At 40.7% G+C, this 20,290-nt stretch overlaps 1 protein-coding gene across 6 annotated transcripts in view; it reads left to right on the top strand.

Moving 5' to 3' along the window:
• Positions 1–3,535: 3,535 nt before the first annotated feature.
• nhsb (Nance-Horan syndrome b (congenital cataracts and dental anomalies)) overlaps positions 3,536–20,290 on the top strand; it is a 60,512-nt gene continuing 43,757 nt past the window's right edge. For 4 of the 6 annotated variants that reach the window (XM_031306327.2, XM_031306325.2, XM_031306326.2 and 1 more), the window contains exon 1: positions 3,537–4,154. In XM_031306327.2, coding sequence (XP_031162187.1) covers positions 3,875–4,154 — 280 coding nt within the window. In that variant the 5' untranslated portion in view covers positions 3,537–3,874. Of the gene's footprint in view, positions 4,155–20,290 lie in introns of all 6 variants that reach the window. The other 2 variants (XM_035999621.1, XM_031306324.2) reach the window with 2 other exon arrangements.

Here is a 20,290-nt window from a genome sequence, read left to right as displayed (position 1 = left end):
ATCACTGTGAATGAAAGACAACAGCCAGGCTTAGTAACCTGGAAACTCACAATCAGCAAAAAAAATCTGTTCACTGGACATCGTTCAGCTAACCGTTACAGTATAGGCTCCTGCTGTACAGTAGGTGAACTTATCTGAAAGTTTAAAGCCTCAGTGTTTGAGCAGGAGGATAAATACTGGTCAGGGAAGTGTGCACTACATTTTATTCCACTGGTTTACGTGTTGTATTAAACACATAAACCATAATCAGCTATTAGTAGGCTATGTTTGAAAAATATGACTGATTTTTTATTTGATTGATTGTTTATTTTATTTTATTTTATTATTTGTGTATTTGATTTTTTTTCCTGAGTGATTGTATATTTTGTGGTTTATTTTATTATAAATGAAGTTTTATTAAATAAATATATTTGGGAGCAATTTAGAGTGTCCAATTAGCCTAAAGTGCATGTTTGGATTGTGGGTGAAACCCTGGGCACCAGGAGAAAACCTATACAGAAATATGATTGAACTTTAATTGTTTGTTTGATTGTATTTAAAGCTATAGTGCGTAGTTTCTGTCCCCCCCATGAGTAATTCTAATAGCAATGACAACATCACTGTCGGCGCGTCCACATGATACAAGCCTTCCGTGATCGCGCATAGCCCCCACCCCTCCTCCTCCACACAGTTGCTAGTAGCCATGGAGGACACGAAGAATTAAGAAAACATGATGGACTCTTCAGAAGAGGTCATTATCTTCACTTGAGTTTCTGCGCCGAAAAGTCGCAGGACGACACAATCTTCTGAACATAGCCATACTGAGAAATACAGAGAGAGTTGTGTGGAGCTGATAGTCTTAATTAGCTTTGTAGCAACTCATTTGGCAATGGCTTGAATGTAACGGACGTTCGTTAATATCAAAAAAGTTACGCACTAAAGCTTTAATTGATTGAAGTAGATCATTTAGAGTTTCCAATAACTAAAAGTGCATATCTTTGGATTTTAGATTGTCGGAGGGAACCTTAGGACCAGGATTCTTCGTCTTCTTATTGTTATCTTCTCTTTCTTTTCTTTCTCAGCCTTCTCCTCCTTTGCTTTCTTTTTCATTTCTGCCTCCTCTTGTTCTATCTCTTTCGTCTCCTCCTAGTTTGCTTTCTTATTCATCTCCTTATACATTTTGCTTTTCATTTTCTGCAACTTTGTCTGTCTTGCATCGATGTTCTTCTTGCGGACCAAGAAATCTCTCCTCTTCTTCTCCATATTTAGACAGAGCTCCTCCAGTTTCTTCTTCTCCTCCTTCTCCAACTGTTTTACTTTTGTTTCCCAGCTCTGTTGTTTCTTGCCCAGCTCCTTGTTCTCGTTCTCCATCTGTTTTTCTTTCGTCTCCATCTGTTTTTCTTTCGTCTACCATCTCTGCTCTTTCTCGGCCAGATCTTTCCTTAACTTCTCCTCCAGAACGTTGTATATATCGCCTGCCAAGCTTTCTGACTCTGGATGAATACAGCTTCTTTCCTCAAGAGCTCTGAGACTTCTGTGTTCTCTTTGTCCAACAATGTTGCCATGATTCCTAACTCCTGGCCGTTCATGGATGCTGTACACACCTGCTCTGAAAGACATTTTAGACGTTTTTTTGAGCCAACTTATTTCTAGTTGGTTACCTCTCTAGGGGCGATAGATGTCCTGCCGAGCACCATGAAGGGCATTCTGACGAGGTGGTGGACAGCCCTGAGGACCTCCAACAAATCTTGTCCCATTTCTTGGGTTGTTTCTTCTATCCATGTATAGCAGACCTTGGTTGTCTGTACTAAAGACTGAGACTGAAGTTGACTTATGTTTTGAGATGTTGCTGTTCATAACGTTGAGTTGGTTTATCAAAGACGCTATAGCGAAAGCAACACAGTACATAAAATAGGCACAGCAGAAATGTCAGAATAGGTCGAAACGTTACAGTTACGGCTGAAAATTACAACAAAAATTTGAACAAGTTTGCTGATTTCACATATCTCCGCAATTCAAATCAACGGCCAGTTGTCTACCCGATAAAGTCATTCACAGACATAGAAATGTACAGTATGTCATTCTACATAGTGACATTACAAACTGTATATTTGAGGTTAAATTGGTCTCCCTGTGTAGCCTGGGTAAACCCTGACGAACTTCCGGCAAATTTGAGATTTGCTCTGCAAGTCAGTCTGGCGAAGAGCCCATTCAAACCCATTTCCAATGTCCCCAAAATCGAGGCACCAATCACAACTGCTGAGGCGGGCTTTACACCAATCACAACCGTTGAGGCAGGCTTTACGCGCCGACAGTAGCGCAGTGACGGCGAGCAGCTTTTTGTTTACATTCAACATGACGGCTACCGAAGAGCAGCGTCACCCGGATCGTTGGTCTGATTGGTTGGACTATCCAATGCGCCCTTGAGGCATTTGAGCGGCGTCCGTTGGTGACGCCCCTTTGGAAATGAACTGTCAATGAACCTTTCCCAGACCCACTCTCAGTTACAACTGAGAAGAGTCTGGTGTCAACCAGGCTACTCCCTGTTATGACCTCTTATGAACAAACTCCAATGGGGTCTTTAAAAAAAACAAAACAGAATGGGATAATTTTCTAGAGTGGACTTTTTAAAGATCTGCTTTTAAAAATCATTTGATAATAAAATCATGCTCATAAAATGATGAAAAGTCATGAAGTATTAAGGTGATTAAATAATGTTAAGTATGTTTGTTTGATTAAATGCTGATAACAAGTTTATTAGTGAAGCCAGACACATTAGTTTCCAGATGAAACTGACCAATTAAATCCTATAGACTTTTTGTCATATAGTGGACATTTCATTATTGGTTACCTTAATTTCATACATTGAAGTTGAGCTTGGTTGTCTGCTCTTATGAGCAAATTATATCCATAGATCAACTATTGTGTACAGTTCTGAACCCCCATTGATTCAGGTTGTTATCATGTACAAAGGTTTGATAATGAAAAAGATAATGAACATTTGTCTTATATATGTAGTCCAGTGTTACCGGATCACCCATAGGATCAAATAGCAAAGTCTGAATAAACTCAGATCTTGTTATTAAATGCTGCTCTGTCAGTGTGTCCTTTCACGATGAGAAACTTGTAGATTTTGATTTGATTTTGATTTTGACTTTCCTGACCGCTCCCTGTCCACACACATCCACATCTCCGGGTTTTACCTCAGTCTTCTCTCTCATCCTCTCAGCCTGCCTGCACACTGTTCAGGCCACAGAGACAGGCTGCATCAATTCCCGGAAAAGTAACCACAACAAGACCGGAAAAGCGAGGACAGACCTGAAAAAAATAAAAGCTTAAGGTGTGCATGAAACAATATTTGTGTATTAAAAAGACGGTCTTTTTCAAGATATTCTGTATGTTGTTGTTTTATGTTTCATCAACACCTATGTTTTCTGTATTTTCTATCAACTGTTCAGCCCTCCCCAGTCTCCTCCATCATTGTTAATAATTCTACTTGACTCAGGTTCTTATTTTGAAAGTTTTAAACGGTGTTTCCTTTTCAATCTGGCTGGTTTGACGCTGCACGTAGGCAACCCATGATTGCAGACTCAACACGCATCCTCACACCACTGACCTGGGCTTAGCTGTGTCCTGCATGTGTGTGCATGTGTGTGTGTGCGTGCGTGAGCGGGAGTGTGAGTGATCCCCATAAACCAGCAGCAGGATGGAGGATCTCAAGGAGAATCTGGGAACTTTGGATTGACGCCCGGGGATAACGCGCGGTCGGCCTGAACCTCTTCGGGTTTCTCTTGGATTTATATATTTGGATGTTGTCTGTTTCCCCCCTTTCCCTTTTTCTTCTAGGCGCTGGGAATTTACACTTGGCTTACAACTATTATTTTTGGCGTGCAAAATGCCATTCGCCAAAAGGATTGTGGAGCCGCAGCTTCTGTGCAGGCACCAGATCCCCAACGATGAAGCTCTGCTTTTCGAGGACCTGTGTGCCATCAGTAACGTGGTTCTGTCCCGGACCTTGCGACAGCTGTCCGACCTGGCCCGGCACGCCTGCTCCTTATTTCAGGAGCTGGAAAACGACATAATTAGCACCAACCAGCGGGTCTGGGTCCTCCAGAACAAAATAGGCCAGATACAGCAGACTGCCAGTGCCCTAGACCCTAAAAAGGAGGCAGTGCGTAAGTAGACCACCAAGTATAGGTTATTTGAAAAAAAAAATCAGCTCATGATTTACACCTAAACAATGTGTGATTTTATTCATTCATATCTTACATGTGTGCCTTCATGCTTCGAAGGGCGCCCACCTCAAAATATTTTTACCCAGCTGCACGCACGCCCGCCGCGGCCGCGCTCTCATCCCCCCATTGAAATGTGTCACACGGTTGCGTTTGCACATTTAACCATCCAGTAAGATCGAGATGCATTTTCACAGCGTATGTGTTGACTGCTCATTCATTTGGCGGTCCAGACGCGGATGCGTGTGTTCGTCGACGAGGAGGGGGGATCGGCGTGTGTGTGTGTGTGTGTGTGTGTGTGTGTGTGTGTTCACAGGCAAGCAGCGCGGAACGGAGCGGAGGGGCGTGTGTTGCCGCTGCATTGGCTCAGTATCGCAGTCTCGTTACTGCGGGTTGCGCACACCTGAAGCATGTTCTGGCGGTGTTTTGGGGGACAAAAAAGCCTCGTTCAGTCAGGATGTAAATACATCAAGTTCAGAGTCTAGAATCTGTTAAAAGGGTTTTGAGGTGTGTGTGTGTGTGTGTGTGTGTGTGTGTGTGTGTGTGTGTGTTGGGGTTTTCAGAGGCGACTCCCCGTGCGCTAAACCCACCCTTTCCACATGCAGGCACCAACACAGCATCAGTAATGAACCCAGATGTCCATGTTACAGGGTAAACATGAACTGTTCATGACTAGATAGTCAGGTTTTCAGCTGTTGACGGATCACATATAGCCTTAAAAAAGCCTGATTGGCATCAATGAGAGACTCTGCAATTCAGTGTAACAGCGTGTTCTGTACAGCAGCTTATTTATGTCCTCTGCAGTCCCTTCAGTAAGCTACAAAGCTTTTGATTTTAGACGATCCGTTCATTGGTTTGACTCCAATTCTGTGCAGTGGGATTCATCACTGTAGGTTATCATAATCTGGGACAACCAAAGAGCATTTTGGGGCCTAAAGATAGTGTAGGCTCATGAACTCCCTCTTTAGATTTACCCCTCCTCCACCAACTCCTAATCACACACACACACACACACACACACACACACACACACACACACACACACACACACACACACACACACACACACACACACACACACACACACACACACATCAGAGCATATGTGTCAGTGAGTATGTCTTTATTACATAAAACAGTCTTATTGTGTTGATCTGTTTACTGTTGTTTGGTGTGGATCTGGATGATTGAGGCTCTGATGTCGAAGACTATACGTAGTCTCATGGAATTAAATTGTGTGAGAAAGATTGCTGTCTAGCAGAAAGGGACAGACATTTGAATTTCTATGCTGAAGCTCTTGTACAGAACAACACTCTCAAACACACAACACTACACTCACACCTCTCTATTCTAAACTCCTTAAACCTGCTAGCAACGCTAAACTCAGAAACCTGTCTGTTTCACCTGTTGTGCTCTGAAATATTGATTTGTTGAGTGGATTGTGCTTCTATATCCCTGCAGCCAGCCAAGACATACACGATAAGTATTACTTAGCACATGCTTTTCCAAGCGTTTTGTGACTCTCAAATCCAAGAATGCCACGCAGCTCATGCAATCAATTTAGAATCCTTTTGATTGAGCGCTTTCCTCTAGACCAGTGGTTCGCAAACTGGGAGTTAGGACCCTTACAAGAGTGTGTGAGATAATTTTAGTGGGTTTCCCAGATAGGAAATTAGAAAATGAAATACATTTCTTATACATAAAATGATGTCTATTCTTCAGAATTTTTCTCTACTTGTTACTTCTTTTTTTGTGAAATGCTGCAGTTTTTCCCCTTCAGGCCACTGCTAAACATTTACCATAAACTCCCTTTGAAAAATAGCAATTTTATGTTGCCCTCTTCTACCTTACTGCAACTGGCTTAACAATCTCCCCCTATACCTCTTTTGAGTTTTTTGATGCATAGAGGTGCCAGCGCTATATGGCATGTTTTTCTTCTTGTATTCCATCATTCCATCTTCCTTTTTTAAGAATGACTTCAGTTGTTAACTCCAAGTCTTCCAGAGTTGCGGCTAAAGCCGATTCAAAAGACCTTCTTTGTTTTCAAGTAGCAGGGAATTCACGCGGAACCGTCGCAACTCTGCTATCCTTATGTTAAGCCCGCCCACCGACTCTATACACGATATGATTGGCCTGACCAGAATTTGGTTTTTCCAGCTCGCAAGCCAATGGAGAGTTGCTAGACTGACCCTGGCTGCAAATTACATTTGCTGCTGCTAGGGTGCGGCTATCATTCCATCACACAATCCAACGTTTCTCCAAATTGTACAGTCTTACACAGATTGTGACCGAGACTTTATTAGATTCATCTCACACAGTGTGATAGCCTATCCTGAACACAGTCTATAAAGGCGCCTTCATAGACATGTTGCCATTGTTTAGATGTGTCGTGTTTTACAGTTAATCTTGACACTTCACATTTGTTCTTGTCAGTCAGTAAGCTACCAGCATAATCATTTGGCAAGTCAACATATTGGATCTTTATTCATCCTTCATCTCTATTTTGGTCATTAGATATTTCATTCAACATATTTCGGAGTAAAAATGACTGAGTATAACTGAGAAAATACTCTTTGACTGTCTGTGTGCAGGCAGAGTTTGAGTCCTCTGTAGATCAATGCTCATACTTGGATGCCCACCAAAGTTTTGCTATTTTTATTCCGTTTTCAAAAAGGGCTATTATCTTCCCTCTTCCTCTCAAATGGCAGCAATAACCCCGAGGAGATGAATATCTTTGTGTGTACACACAGACTGATATTGAATGTCAGTGACAACAGAGTTTCCTCACTTCATTGTAGAGTGTATCAAGATTCAAGGCAGTCAATATGTTGCTAACTTGGAAGAATCCTGATCGTGGCAGTGTTCAGATCGGGTTAAGACAGTTTATGTCTGTCACATTCATGGAAAACAATGTGTTGTGTAGGACATATACTGTATCAATTTATCAAAAGTGGTTTAAACAGTCTAGTAGTCCTCTTTTGACATGTGGCGGTAACTATCAAAAAGTCAACTATAGTACAACTTTCTACTTTTTTTTCACGATTTGTTTTAAACATTTCATGCTCTGTAATTTTACTATGTCTGTTTTGAATGACAATGAATGAAATGCTGATATAAGTCCCAAAACTGTATTTCAGCGGTGCAGAGAAATACAGTATATATAATCATCATTTATTTTAGGACATTTTGGACCTAATACTTAGGGGTAAACCAAAAAACTAAGCAGTTAATGGAGAGTCGGGTGATGTCACTCTTATCTGTGATGAAACCACGCACACACCAGTCCAACTGAGACAAGGGTAAAATGTGAGTTAGTTAAGCCAGTTTAACCATCCAAATGAGAATAAATAAGTTTAGGGTTAGATATTATGACTGAGGTCTCTGACACACCAAGGGGCATACAAAATTGACCATTCATTAAACGTTGCACCTTAAGACCCTAAAAAGACCACAGCTGACCACTGGCATGTACATACGCTGGTGTACTTCAAACATATATGGCAGAGATATTAACAAAAACAAATTAGACAACCCTTTTCATACAAACTGAAAATATGTCTATGGATAAATACGGATGGGTCATGTATCATGCAAATAAATACAATATAATGTCTGAAGAGAAAGCAGCCAAACACAGTAAAAACATACTGTACATGGAGACACACAGTAATGATGTACAAGATGCATTGAAACCATACGCAGGTATAACAAATAGTAGCAAACAAGAGTAAAATAAACAACAGTGCAGTTTTGTAAGGATGTTTAAAATTATTATACCCTGCTGTGTCACAGCCTAGTCTAGGTCTAGCAGGGGGAGTCTAACCTAAGGAAATAAAGCGTTGTGCTGAGTGCCCCAGGAGGAATTAGCAACTCAATGTGGATTGCTTGGTTTGCACCTTATATATCAGCCATTGAATGAATTTTGTCAAGTGAAAGCATCAGTCTAAGAAAAATAAGTTGTAAATGGTTTTAAAGGGAACTCTTCCATCTTTTGTGCCCTAAAATGAGCCCTCCTTCCTCACCCACAACGACTAAAAAAAGTAGCTTCAAATATTTAATGCTCCACCAATCTATATGTTTTACATTAACGATGAATCAAATGACTATGTGTAATTTGAAGGGGGTTGCTCGCAGCTTTTTAGCCTCTTTTAGCTCACTGTTTCAATTCTACTGTCTGAAGAAATGACTGCATGGTTAAGTCTTACTGCTGTCAATCAATTTCCAGCAGCAGCAACATGCTCTGAAAAATCCCCTCTGTATGCAAGTTGTTGGTCAAGAAGTAAACGTGACTACTCATATGGGGCCAATAAAACCAACAGCTGTTTGTTTTGTGTGCGTCCTCCAGACAGCAGTCCAAACTCTTAATCTTACTCCTGGTCTTGGTATCATGAAAGCGGATGTAAGGTTTCAAACAGCCCTTAAGATGTGTTCAGACTGAACAGGAAGCATATTTTAGCCTTGTGCTACTCACCCAAGTCCACGTTTATTTGTTCCAAACAGACAATATACAGATTGTACAGACATTAGCCAGCAACTTCTGATATGCTGCAGTCACTGGACCCAGCTGTTAGGCCGGCTTCACACTGGCTGCGTGGCGTGAGCGCATCAGCTGCGTGGCGTGTCCGTTTTTATTTCGGCTCCCATGTTAACAGGTTAGAGCTTTCCCACTGCCTCCGTGACACGCACGTCTCGTCGAGCTAGATGCTAGAAATAGGACCGACGCCTATTTTTCACGTGACACACAAGCGTGTTGGAAGCGTTTCCAGGCAAAATAGAATACAAAAAGATGTGTATATGTCATTTTGACACAAATACATATTAATAAATGACATTTTGATGTTTGAAAGTGTCTAGATTTTGACATAAATGCAGATATAAACGTAATAAAAAAAATGTGTATATATATTTATGTTTAACATGAAGTATACTACTGCTTGAGTGCATTTTATCAATGGGAAACATACTGTACATGTGTACAGACAAGGCTAGCAGCAGCAGCGCCACGTCAAACAGGTTTCTGGTGTGAAAAGACATCGCAAATCCACGCAGCCGCCACGCAACTGACACGCAACAGAAACACCACGCAGCCAGTGTGAAGCCGGCCTTAGTCAGCTCCAAAAAGCCAGCTTCTCCTTAAACCAGAGAGACTTGTTTGATATTTCTTTATGTGTTACTGTAAGTACACAAGTCACAGAGGTGATCCTCATGACTTTACCTCTAGCGCCACCATGAGGTGGACATTATTGTTTTTTATTCATACATTCATGTCCCCCAGAGGATGAATTGTACAAACTTTTTAACCGCACCTAGCATCATTATCAGATCAAATTTTCAAAACTAATGACTTTCGTCGCTTATTGAGCGCTTATTGGTCAGATGTGTCTGCGGCGGGAGCAAGAAAGTAAATACAGGAAGAAGATCCTGTATTCTGGTCTAGTGCATGTTTCTTGCATCTCCATGGTCAAACCAGTTCATTTTATTTAACTCAAGGACAGAAAGTTTACATAGCATCCATTAGTTTTAGTAAGTGTAGTTATTTATTGTTATCACTAATGATGAATGTGAAAATATTGGTCTGTAGCAAACATATTGTATGGACAACACTGTTTTTTCCCCCCTGGTATGCCATTAAAGCAAATTTGACTTTGAATTTGAGAGAGTATGGCCTGTGGCAGCGGGGGACTGCTCCATCTTGCTAGTCTGCATAGTAACAGGAGAGAGAGAGTGAAGCCTGCTTTAACCTTTCAGCTGAGTCAATCTCTCTCTCTCTCTCTCTCTCTCTCTCTCTCACTGGTCATACAATTTTACTATTGCTTGTAGTAAAACGAGCATCAATTTTGTAGCACCCATCATATTGTTGAAACAGTTTGTTATGGACAAAATGAGAAGGATAGAGAGAGAGACCTAACAGCACTGTGTGTGAGCTTTAGTGGTCTGGAAGTAAATGTGTTTAGTTTCTGTCTCTCACTCGCAGACACACACAAAAACCTCTGGCCAACAGCCTTAATCTGTTCAGTGTGTGTTTTTGTGTGTGGTTTAGGGATCTGATTTCAACCACACGAGGCAGGTTAGAATACACTCTGCTCTGTCCAGGCACGTCTTGTCTGTCTCAAACCTAACCACACAACACACACACACACACACACACACACACACACACACACACACACACAAAGAGCATCAATTCAGATGTTTTCCAAATCCAATACTGTATGTGTGATAATTTATGTGCTCTTGTGTCTCTCTCACAGAGGGCTTCTTTAGTGTCTCTTTCTCCATCTGTGTGCCCCTCCATCTTTGCATATCTGTGTCCATTCTCCTCCTCCTCCTCCTCTCCATCCATACCTCTTCCCTCACTGCCCTACTTTCCCTGTCATCATCAGCATGGAGAGACTTCTGCCTCTTGAAAGCATATTTAATGTTTAATGCACTTTGATTTCCACCCAGACACATACAAGCCTGAGAGGAGAGGAAAGGAGAGGAGAGGAGAGGAGAGGAGAGGAGAGGAGAGGAGAGGAAAGGAGAGGAGAGGAGAGGAGAGGAGAGGAGAGGAGAGGAGAGGAGAGAGTTTAATAACGGAGTGAAAAGGTGAGAGAAAAGATAAAGACAGAAAGTATAGCTATCCCTATGGATTTGGACAGAAACCTAACTATTGGACAAATTGAAATTTTGACCTGATGGTGGCGCTAGAAAAAGGTTACAAATTACAAACTACAGGTGATGGACAGCCACAGACCACGGATGTATAATCTCCCACTTACTTGAAAGAAAATTGCTCGTTCAGTGAATGAGCCAAAAATGTTTTACCATTTACAGATTTGCTTCCATGTTGTGCGGCCGACTGCACATGCACATGAGTGTTTCTCTCCATGGCCCTGCCCACTCGGCCCATAGACATTGGGATGATTTCATGCACACACAAAAAGATGTCTATGCCCTGAAAAAGTTTTACAAATATAATGTCTTCAAGGTTTAGTACAGCCGTCTCTTTTGTAATGTCGGCCAAATGCTTTTCAGGAGGCAGGGTATTTTTTTGTTATACCGCGAGTGATCAATAGGACAAATTGGCAGCAAGGCTGAGTGACGGTGCTCTATCCAACTTTCTTAATACATCCATACCACAGACACTCAGCCATGGCCCAACAGGGAATTACAGTTTACTGTTTGCCATGTGGACCTTTGATTCTTACCAATGGTGGGCCTAAAACTTGATGCTCAAAAAGGTTTACCCCCTTGAGAGTATGATTATTCTGTGCAACTTTAAGGGCAATATGCCCATTACATTTTGAGATATTATTTGCTATATTTTGGCATGAGGATGAGGTTTAAGAAAAACTTGTTTATAGAGGATACAAGCCCTTAGGAACAGCATTTATCTGTGGATCAACTTTGATAAAGTGGCCACCTTCTAAACTGCAGGGTCATGTGATGTGCACATTCAAAACATGCTCTTGAAGTGTTCACAATTAGAACCATTAAGCCAAATATATATCTAAAAGAGACCATTCATTAATGTGGGCAGTCAGCCAATCAGTGCCAACGAAAAACACTGATCTCTGTGTGCTACGGGTGAACAGGCCACTTCATTTAATGTTTAATGTATTCATGGGAGTATTCAAGTGAAAATGGCTCATCCTCCGGTGAGAATGAATGTCCTCAATTCATCCTCATGTCCTCATTAGTTTTGATAATTTTGTGTACAAGGGGATATATTAAGACAAAACACGCACACTGACATTTCCATCATCAGTGTGAAGATGGTAGGTCAGTAAAGAGGGTGAAGGCAGAAGTGGAGAGGCTCAGGGAAAAGAAGACTTTAATCATAGATCATATTTTAAATTATTACATTTTAATCAAGAACAATAGAGTTGAGTCTTTCTCCTGTATTGCGTCTCTTTTTGTTTTGTTGTTTGCGTATGACAAAGTAAAAAAGAAAGTAAGAGATCCACACAAACTACCACAACTAAATCACAACATATGGTCAGCATATGCCCACTTACGTTACTGCAGAAACATGTGGGCATGACATGTGGGGAGGTCAGCAGAGAGGGTTGCGATGGTATTGCGTGCGCATGGATGTAAACTTACACTGTAACAGACTTTGTTATTATGTGCACAAGAAAACTGAGCACCCAGCTGCAGCTCTGCTTGACTTACACACACACACACACACACACACACACACACACACACACCTTTGACATGCTTTCAGTCTGCCTTCCCACACCAGCAGGTAAACACACATACCACCTTATACAAACATAAACACATGAAAATACACACGCACACACCCACACACACAGGCATCACACACAACCCCCCTGAACTCTGCAAGCCTCTTTTTTCTGTCTCCTGTTATCATTTGAAATTCCGCTTTAAGTGCCCCTGTCTCTGTTGCTGTTGCAGCCTGCAATAAAACATGCATGCAGAACCTCTTGGTCTCAACATCACAGCACTCGGCCGGCTGGATGGATGGATGGCTGGCAAGCTTGCTTTTTGGAGACGATTCATCGTCTGTGCAAACTGGCCTCTGGCTTTTTCATGTTGTTGTAGTTCTGCTATAGCAGAACAGTTATGCCAAAACATAAACAAAACTTGAAGAACCCAAACTGTTTCTTTGGCTAAAATAATCAAGGAGAGAATATTGGCTTTATAAAGCACTGATAGCTGTAACGTGTGTGGTAAAATACACATGTAAACATAGGTAGTAACAAAAAAATGCGTCTCTGTATTCATGTTTTACAGATGAATTTATTATTTATTTGTTGACATTACATCATATATTAGTCATATTCTTCATATACATGTATGAATACTTTTTAATGCAGGTTAATATTGAGTAATAATAGTTCTATTTTAATGAAACAAGTTCATGGCCCTTTAAGACAGAGTGTCGATTTGAAGGTGCTTAAGGATCATGTTAAGCTAGTTAGTTGCTTTTACAGAGTGCAGTTTTTGACTGTTTTTTTGGACTTTAAGATTATACAGAAAAAGGGTGGCATTGGAATACATTTCATCATTCATACAACAGATACACAACAAATAGACAGTGACAACCTTGTTGCATTAAAGTTCTGTCTCTTAAACTTGACACTGCAGCTCAGTGTGTTGTGTGTCCTTTGTGTGTGTGTGTGTGTGTGTGTGTGTGTGTGTGTGTGTGTGTGTGTGTGTGTGTGTGTGTGTGTGTGTGTGTGTGTGTGTGTGTGTGTGTGTGTGTGTGTGTGTGTGTGTGTGTGTGTGTGTGTGTGTGTGTATCCAACATGTCTGTCCATGCATAAATGCCTTTCTGATGTGTGTGTGCACACACATTTGTGTGTCAGCCTCTTGTGACATGCTAAACTGAACTGTCCTGAACTGCTGTCATCTGTGTCTGGAGACCCCATCATCATCACCATTCCCCCAAAAACTTTTGACAAATGGCTGGGGACCAACAAATGCACATACTCAGCAATCTGTGTGTGTGTGTGTGTGTGTGTGTGTGTACGCGTGTCTGTCAGTGTCTGCACACTGAGTGGACATCTCTGTTATGTAGTGACATCAGCATATAGCAGTGTGTTTAGTGCTGTAATTCCATGAGCACCACTGAGTAACCTTTTTCCTTGTCTGAAGCACAGAAGCTATCAGACTGGTACAGTTGTTGTCGGTTCTTTAGGAAATGTTACATTAACAGATTCACTAAATGTTTGCAACAAGTGACAGTGGAAAGGAAACATGTAGGATGTAGTGTGTAAACAATGTAAATAGCCCCTTTAATGGCTGCACACTTTTTTTTCCATGTTGGCAAACCTAAGTTGCCAATTTGAAGTATAGCTTAACAATAACTGTAGCAAGGCTTACCCATGTCTCGAAATGAAAAATAGTATTCAGTAGAGCTGACAGCAGAAAATTTATCTGCAACTATTTTGGTAATCAAATATTTATTTTAAGTCAGTTTTATCATTGTAAACGGAACATCTTTGGGTTTTGGACTGTTTGAAGACCTTGGTCTTTATGAACTTGTGCTGGGAATTTGCTGACATTTTATACGTTAAATCAGTTACACATGTACCTACGGTTCTATGAATTATAGGTGACTGTCAGATATTATATCTAGGCTTTAAAAGAAAAGACAAATAGAGAAACAGTGGAGGTGGGGTTGTCAGCAACCGTTGGGTACTAGGGTTCAGGATGCAGAGAGCGTGTTCGACCTAAAACGGGGCATTATGTTCCTTTTTAACTCTTAATAAATAAGGATTACAAACCTATTTAGACGGACTGTGTGTACACAAAGTAACAGTTTGTTGTTGGTTTGGCTTTAACCTCTAACTCCATACAGCAGAAAGATGATACATCATGTTTGAATTGAAGTTTATTTACAGTATTTCTAAGGGCCAAACAGTTCAGTAGACAGATACTCACACTCTCACACTCTCTATCCCTCATTCCCTCACTCACTCAGTGGTTTCCTATCAGCATTACAAGAAAGTCCCATGCAGGGGCTCTTTCAGACAGACGTTTTTGTGCTACGCAGGGGTGCTGTTGGCAAAGAGTAGTTATGTTAACACAGACAGAGATGAGAGAGAGATGCAGAAGCGACTGAAGAAAATAAGAATGTGTGGGAAAGTGGAGTTAATGATGAGTGTGCACAAAAGAACATAAGGCGCACTCATTTCACAAAGATTTTATGATCTGTATTTTTTAGTCACTTTTAACCACTCCTTCAATTTAAGCCTGATTATCTCTGTTTCTTTATGCCAGATTAGTCACATTCACATATAGTGGAACCTGCAGGTGAACCTGCAGGTTTTGGAGACGTGGTTCTGGCTCACTTAGTTTAGCAGGGTTGTTAATACTACCCTATAATAGCTGGAATGACGAGGACTGTCAGTTGTTGTAGCCTGGTATTAGCAGATGACAAAAATAGAATGGGAAGCCAATTATATCAACAATGTTGTGACCATGTGCTTGAGCAGGGTTCAGAATATGGACAGCAGAGATTGTGAGTATCAACTGGGCATGGACGGTTGAGATGATTTTCAACAGAAGAGCTCCTTGATGGACTTAGTAAACTATCAGCACAAGATGGAAACAGATGGAGTCAAAAGAAAAAAGCTTAGGAGATGTTGTCTGCTGCTTGTTTTAAGGACTGAGCTTAAGGAGTCTTAAGGAGTTCCTAAGAAACAGATTGTCTTTGTAAGAACCTTAGCATGCTGTAAAGAAGAGCCAACCTAATTGGACTACTAGCAAAAAGTCAACATGCTCACCATACTGTGCAGGCATGTGTGTGTGTGTGTGTGTGTGTGTGTGTGTGTGTGTGTGTGTGTGCGTATGTGTGTGAGTACTGCGGTACAGTTGTTCAACCACATTAAACTATGTGAACACACATTGTAGATTAAACAACATTTTTAACACACTTCTTTCTAAATTTGCAACAAATCTGTGCTTGTTAAAGAAACTTGCTATTGGTTGAAATCCACGGCTGATACAGTGTATTAAGGCGAGGTAAATTAATCCAATTTCACAGTGGGCTGGTGAGAGGTGAGGACAGCAGAGCCAAGGCTGCACTAATTAGCCATATATCTGTCACTACCAATTGTATCAGGGAGCCTACCAAAGCCAACCACTTTCTTCTGCATCACATACATGCATATGCATATATGCATATATGCATATGCACACACACACACACACACACACACACACACACACACACACACACACACACACACACACACACACACATACACACACACACCTGTTTTTTCTTCACAAACAGGCACTCCCTTTTTTTTAGGAACCTCTAATATCAGGATTTCCATACTTCAGCCACACAAATGGTGCACAGTGAGGAGTGACACTGTGAGCATAACAGTGTGAGTATGTACTGTGTGTAGGCTTTGCATGTGAGTTCTATGAAGTGTGTCCGGCTTGATGAGTGTGCTAATGTACCTCTGGATGACAGGCCAGAGACGTGTTAGCTAAACGCTGCAGGCAACCACAGCTGTTAGGAGAGGAGAGGAGAGGAGAGTATATAAGAGGGAAAAATGATAGACTGAAAGAAATTGTTGAGCTGTACAGTAACAAGATTATTAGTCTACAGACATGCTAGCAGCTCTGTGAGGTTGTACTTGGGCAAGGTGGTGCTTTGAGCTTAATGCTAGCAGGTATACTGTTTACCATGTCCACCATCTTAGTTTAGCAGGCTAACAGTTGCTAATTAGCACTAAACACACAGGGAATGGTACTAATTTGCAGCTATGAAAAGTTAAGAAATCACCAAAGTTCATACAACCAAAGCAGTGGATCAACCAATCAAGAGACAGAGTTTGTGGAGTAGCCACGGGTGTGCCAGAGTGTGTATGAAACAATAAAATCAGATGCAGAATACATTTTTAGTTATAGACTTACTAAAATGTTTTGTTCGAAACTTAGGCTATTATGGTTTATTATAATTGTTAATTCAGCACGTGAGGAAGAGACAGACAGTTAAGTAACACATCCACAGTGCCTAGAGCACCTTGGACAACGCCTAGGTACAAGCTGATAAAACTGAACAAAACTGTCATCACAAAACAAAGTGTTATTTATTTACATTTATTAATCAGAATATTCACAATAATCACTCAAAATCAGCAGGGTGAGCATAGAAACAGCCAGTCTGTTTGCAGCTCTATCTCTCTCGTCTTTCTCTCTCTCCTTCATGGGATGCGTAAAGGCGTTCAGGGTGCTCCTGCAAAAACGTAAGGTGCATTGGGCGGAAAATCGCGATGCGCAAGGCAGCACGGTGACATAGTGGTTAGCACTTCTGCCTCACAGCAAAAAGGTTCTGGGTTCGAATCCAGGTCGTCTCAGGCCTTTCTGTGTGGAGTTTGCATGTTCTCCCCGTGTTTGTGTGGGTTTCCTCCGGGTGCTCCGGGTTCTTCCCACCATAAAGACATGCTTGCTAGGTAATTAGGACTACAGTTGAAAATTAGCCAACTGGCTAACACTGGCACATTTACAGAAATGTTGATTAATGTGCATTGTCCTAATCAAATAAACTTACAAACAAACAAACAAACAAACAAACAGAATGCAGGGTGCTAAGCAACACAAAAGCAGCAAGCAAAAATCTTCATTGTCATTGAAAACAATTAGGCTACAAAAATGCTGTCTGTAGATTGCTCCGTTTCAGTACTACGGACAGCTCCACTCCTACACATGCACCACCTAATTTAGCCATAGCCCACTGAACGACTTCGTGTTACAGTTATCATATGCCAAAAATGTAGACACAAAAAAAGCATTAAATCACTTGCCAGCATACAGTGCATCTACCAGTTTATGTTAGGTTGTAGCGTTAGAGATAATTAGATGTGGCACACCCAGTTTTTCTGATGCAAACCGACAGTTTCTTTTCTGGCTACACTATGAGTGAGACCGACTGCTTACATCCGAGGTGAGGAGAGGAGGGAAAAAAAGAGTTGTTTATCCAATATTATACAGTACTAATACTCCAGATACAACATGTGTAAAATAATTACAGTATCCTGACAGATTCTGCTCCCATTCTATGATCTAGTAATTATCACCACACAGTTGAATAATTACAGTAGCAAGAAATTACAATTAACCAATTGTGTGACTTACTGGGAACTCCCAAGCACTATTATACTATAGTGTGTGTGTGTGTGTGTGTGTGTGTGTGTGTGTGTGTGTGTGTGTGTGTTTTACCCAGCAGATTACTCCACTGAGGCCAACTCCCTACAGATGACATGTGATAGCAGATTAATAGCCTAACATATTAATAATAAAAAATAACAATCCCTATTATTTCCCCTGTATCAGCGTTTAATCAGTTAATATCTCACAGCTGAGGACTTATTTACCACTCAGAGCTCCTCTGCGTCACCTACAGCATAATCTAAAATTAATCACAGTAAATTGGCATATGGTTAATTTTTTATGTACAGTTGTGAGAGGTGCTGTAAAACCTTAATTATTAAGGCAAGTTTATTTGGATAGCACACTTCATACATTTGTAAGACTAGAAATGTTCATCATGCTAATTAAAAAGGCTGTTTGACATATTTATTTAAAAAAAATGAATTAATCAAGTGCTGCACATACAGTGATACTGATAGATTTAACCTAAGTGTCCACATCAGGGCAAACCAGACCTTTAATCTATGTGTGTTAAAGTGAAGCAGAGCCATATGGTTCTGCAGTGCATCAGAAGCACTGATCCTGAGGATGATACGGCCCCAGCTGAACATTTGTGCAGTGCATTTACACCATCTGATGTTTATCGTTGCAGCGTGGTCACAGCCCTGATAGCACTGATCCCACACAATCACATCCCTCATTATCACATTTGGTAACCGGCTTATGCATGTTAATGTAGCTTTGGCATTTTGGTGTCTGCAACGTGCACCGTACTGAGGGAAATTTAAAAACCTTTCGGTATCAAGAAAACAAAAATGATGTCTAGACAAGGTTAGCTCATCTATTCACCCTTCTGCTGTCTGGAGTCTTGTGTTTCACAAAGTGATATCTCTCACAAGTGGAGGCCAGATGCTTTCTTCGCTGCACACAGATGTATAACAGATACAAATACTGTACACTATAGGCATGCAGGTACACCCAATCGCTCGTCAACACACTCAGACAAAAACACACAGATGCACAAATCCATGACCAACACATGGACGTCCCACAGAAACTAGCCCTCCTCTCATCCTCGGGATAAAAGGGGAGATAATGCATTATACATCTTCTCCTCTCTTCAACTGCTCATTATAGTACAGGCAGAACCTCTGCCTAAAAACAGGTCACTTCTAATGAGACGAAGCTTGCTACGTAACCCCATTGTTTTTACTCAAGTGTAACTCTGAAATAATTTTCTGGGTGTGTTGTCGCCTTCTTGTCTCATCTTATACAGATGTCGATGAAGTTCAGTCACATTGAGCGAGTGGTTTATTGCAGTTGTTTGCAGCACATTTTGTTCCCGTGAATTTTCCTTCTGTAGTTTCAGATTATTATTTATGACTGCATCGAACAGTTTTACATTTAATTCAATACATTGAGTTAGTAATTACTTTGCAGATTAAGATTAACAATACAAAATATAATCAATCAATACATTATGATATTATTAATATATCAAGAAACTTTATTGATCCTCAGGGGGAGATTCACAAGCTACAAGCTACACAGCAGTATATTAAGTAATATATATATATATATATATATATATATAAAGTCATTAAAATTAGCTCCACCTTTGCAGTTGCAACATGAAAGTGGTGCACACATTAATGCACCAATAATTACAATTCAGAAATATAATGTACATTATTTTAAAATGGGCCTTTCAGGAGTATTTTTACTTTCGGAACTTTCAGTATATTTTGATGCTTGTTCATTTTTACTTTGGTAAAAACTTGATTGAGGGACTTTTACTTGTAACAGAATATGTCCACACTGTTGTATTGCTACTTTTACTTTGCTCATTTTCAGGTTCATAATTGTATTTAGAGGTTGTACCAGAATAGGTTTATGTGGTTTAATTTTCAGAAAACACCATATTTTTGTTGTACTGCACATTGCTGCTCACCTCATATGGTACAGAAGTGAGATGTCTCACTCTGTAGCTAAAACAGATTTTAGCTACAGAGTGAGACATCACACTTCTGTACCATCTTTGTTGGGAGTCGCATATGCTCAGTAAGTACTGCTAGCCAGTCAGTTGCATAGTATGAGGGTGTGCCACGCTAGCAGCTAGGCGAGCATTATAACGTGTGTTACAAAGTGACGCACTTTTGTCATGGAAGTAAAGACTGGACTACAATAGAGCTGTTTGGAGCAGTTTGAGAACAATGTTTATTGTTGGAGATGGTAAGTCCCTTTGGGGTGGGCTTTTTCACTTTGTAAACCCTTAACATGCATAAAAAGATATATACCACAATAAAGGAAGGGGGAAAAGCCAAAAAGCATAATATGAGCACTTAACAGGCAGTTATTGTTAATTACTGTGATGAGTAAGTAAGTCTGTATAAAAATTCAATAAAAAGATTTGAAAATAAACAGGGAGTTATTAGCAGACATCTTGATCCATAGCG

This window comes from Sander lucioperca, chromosome 3 (assembly GCF_008315115.2).
Source record: "Sander lucioperca isolate FBNREF2018 chromosome 3, SLUC_FBN_1.2, whole genome shotgun sequence".
Taxonomy (NCBI): domain Eukaryota; kingdom Metazoa; phylum Chordata; class Actinopteri; order Perciformes; family Percidae; genus Sander; species Sander lucioperca.
This window is presented reverse-complemented; position numbering and strand designations above follow the sequence as displayed.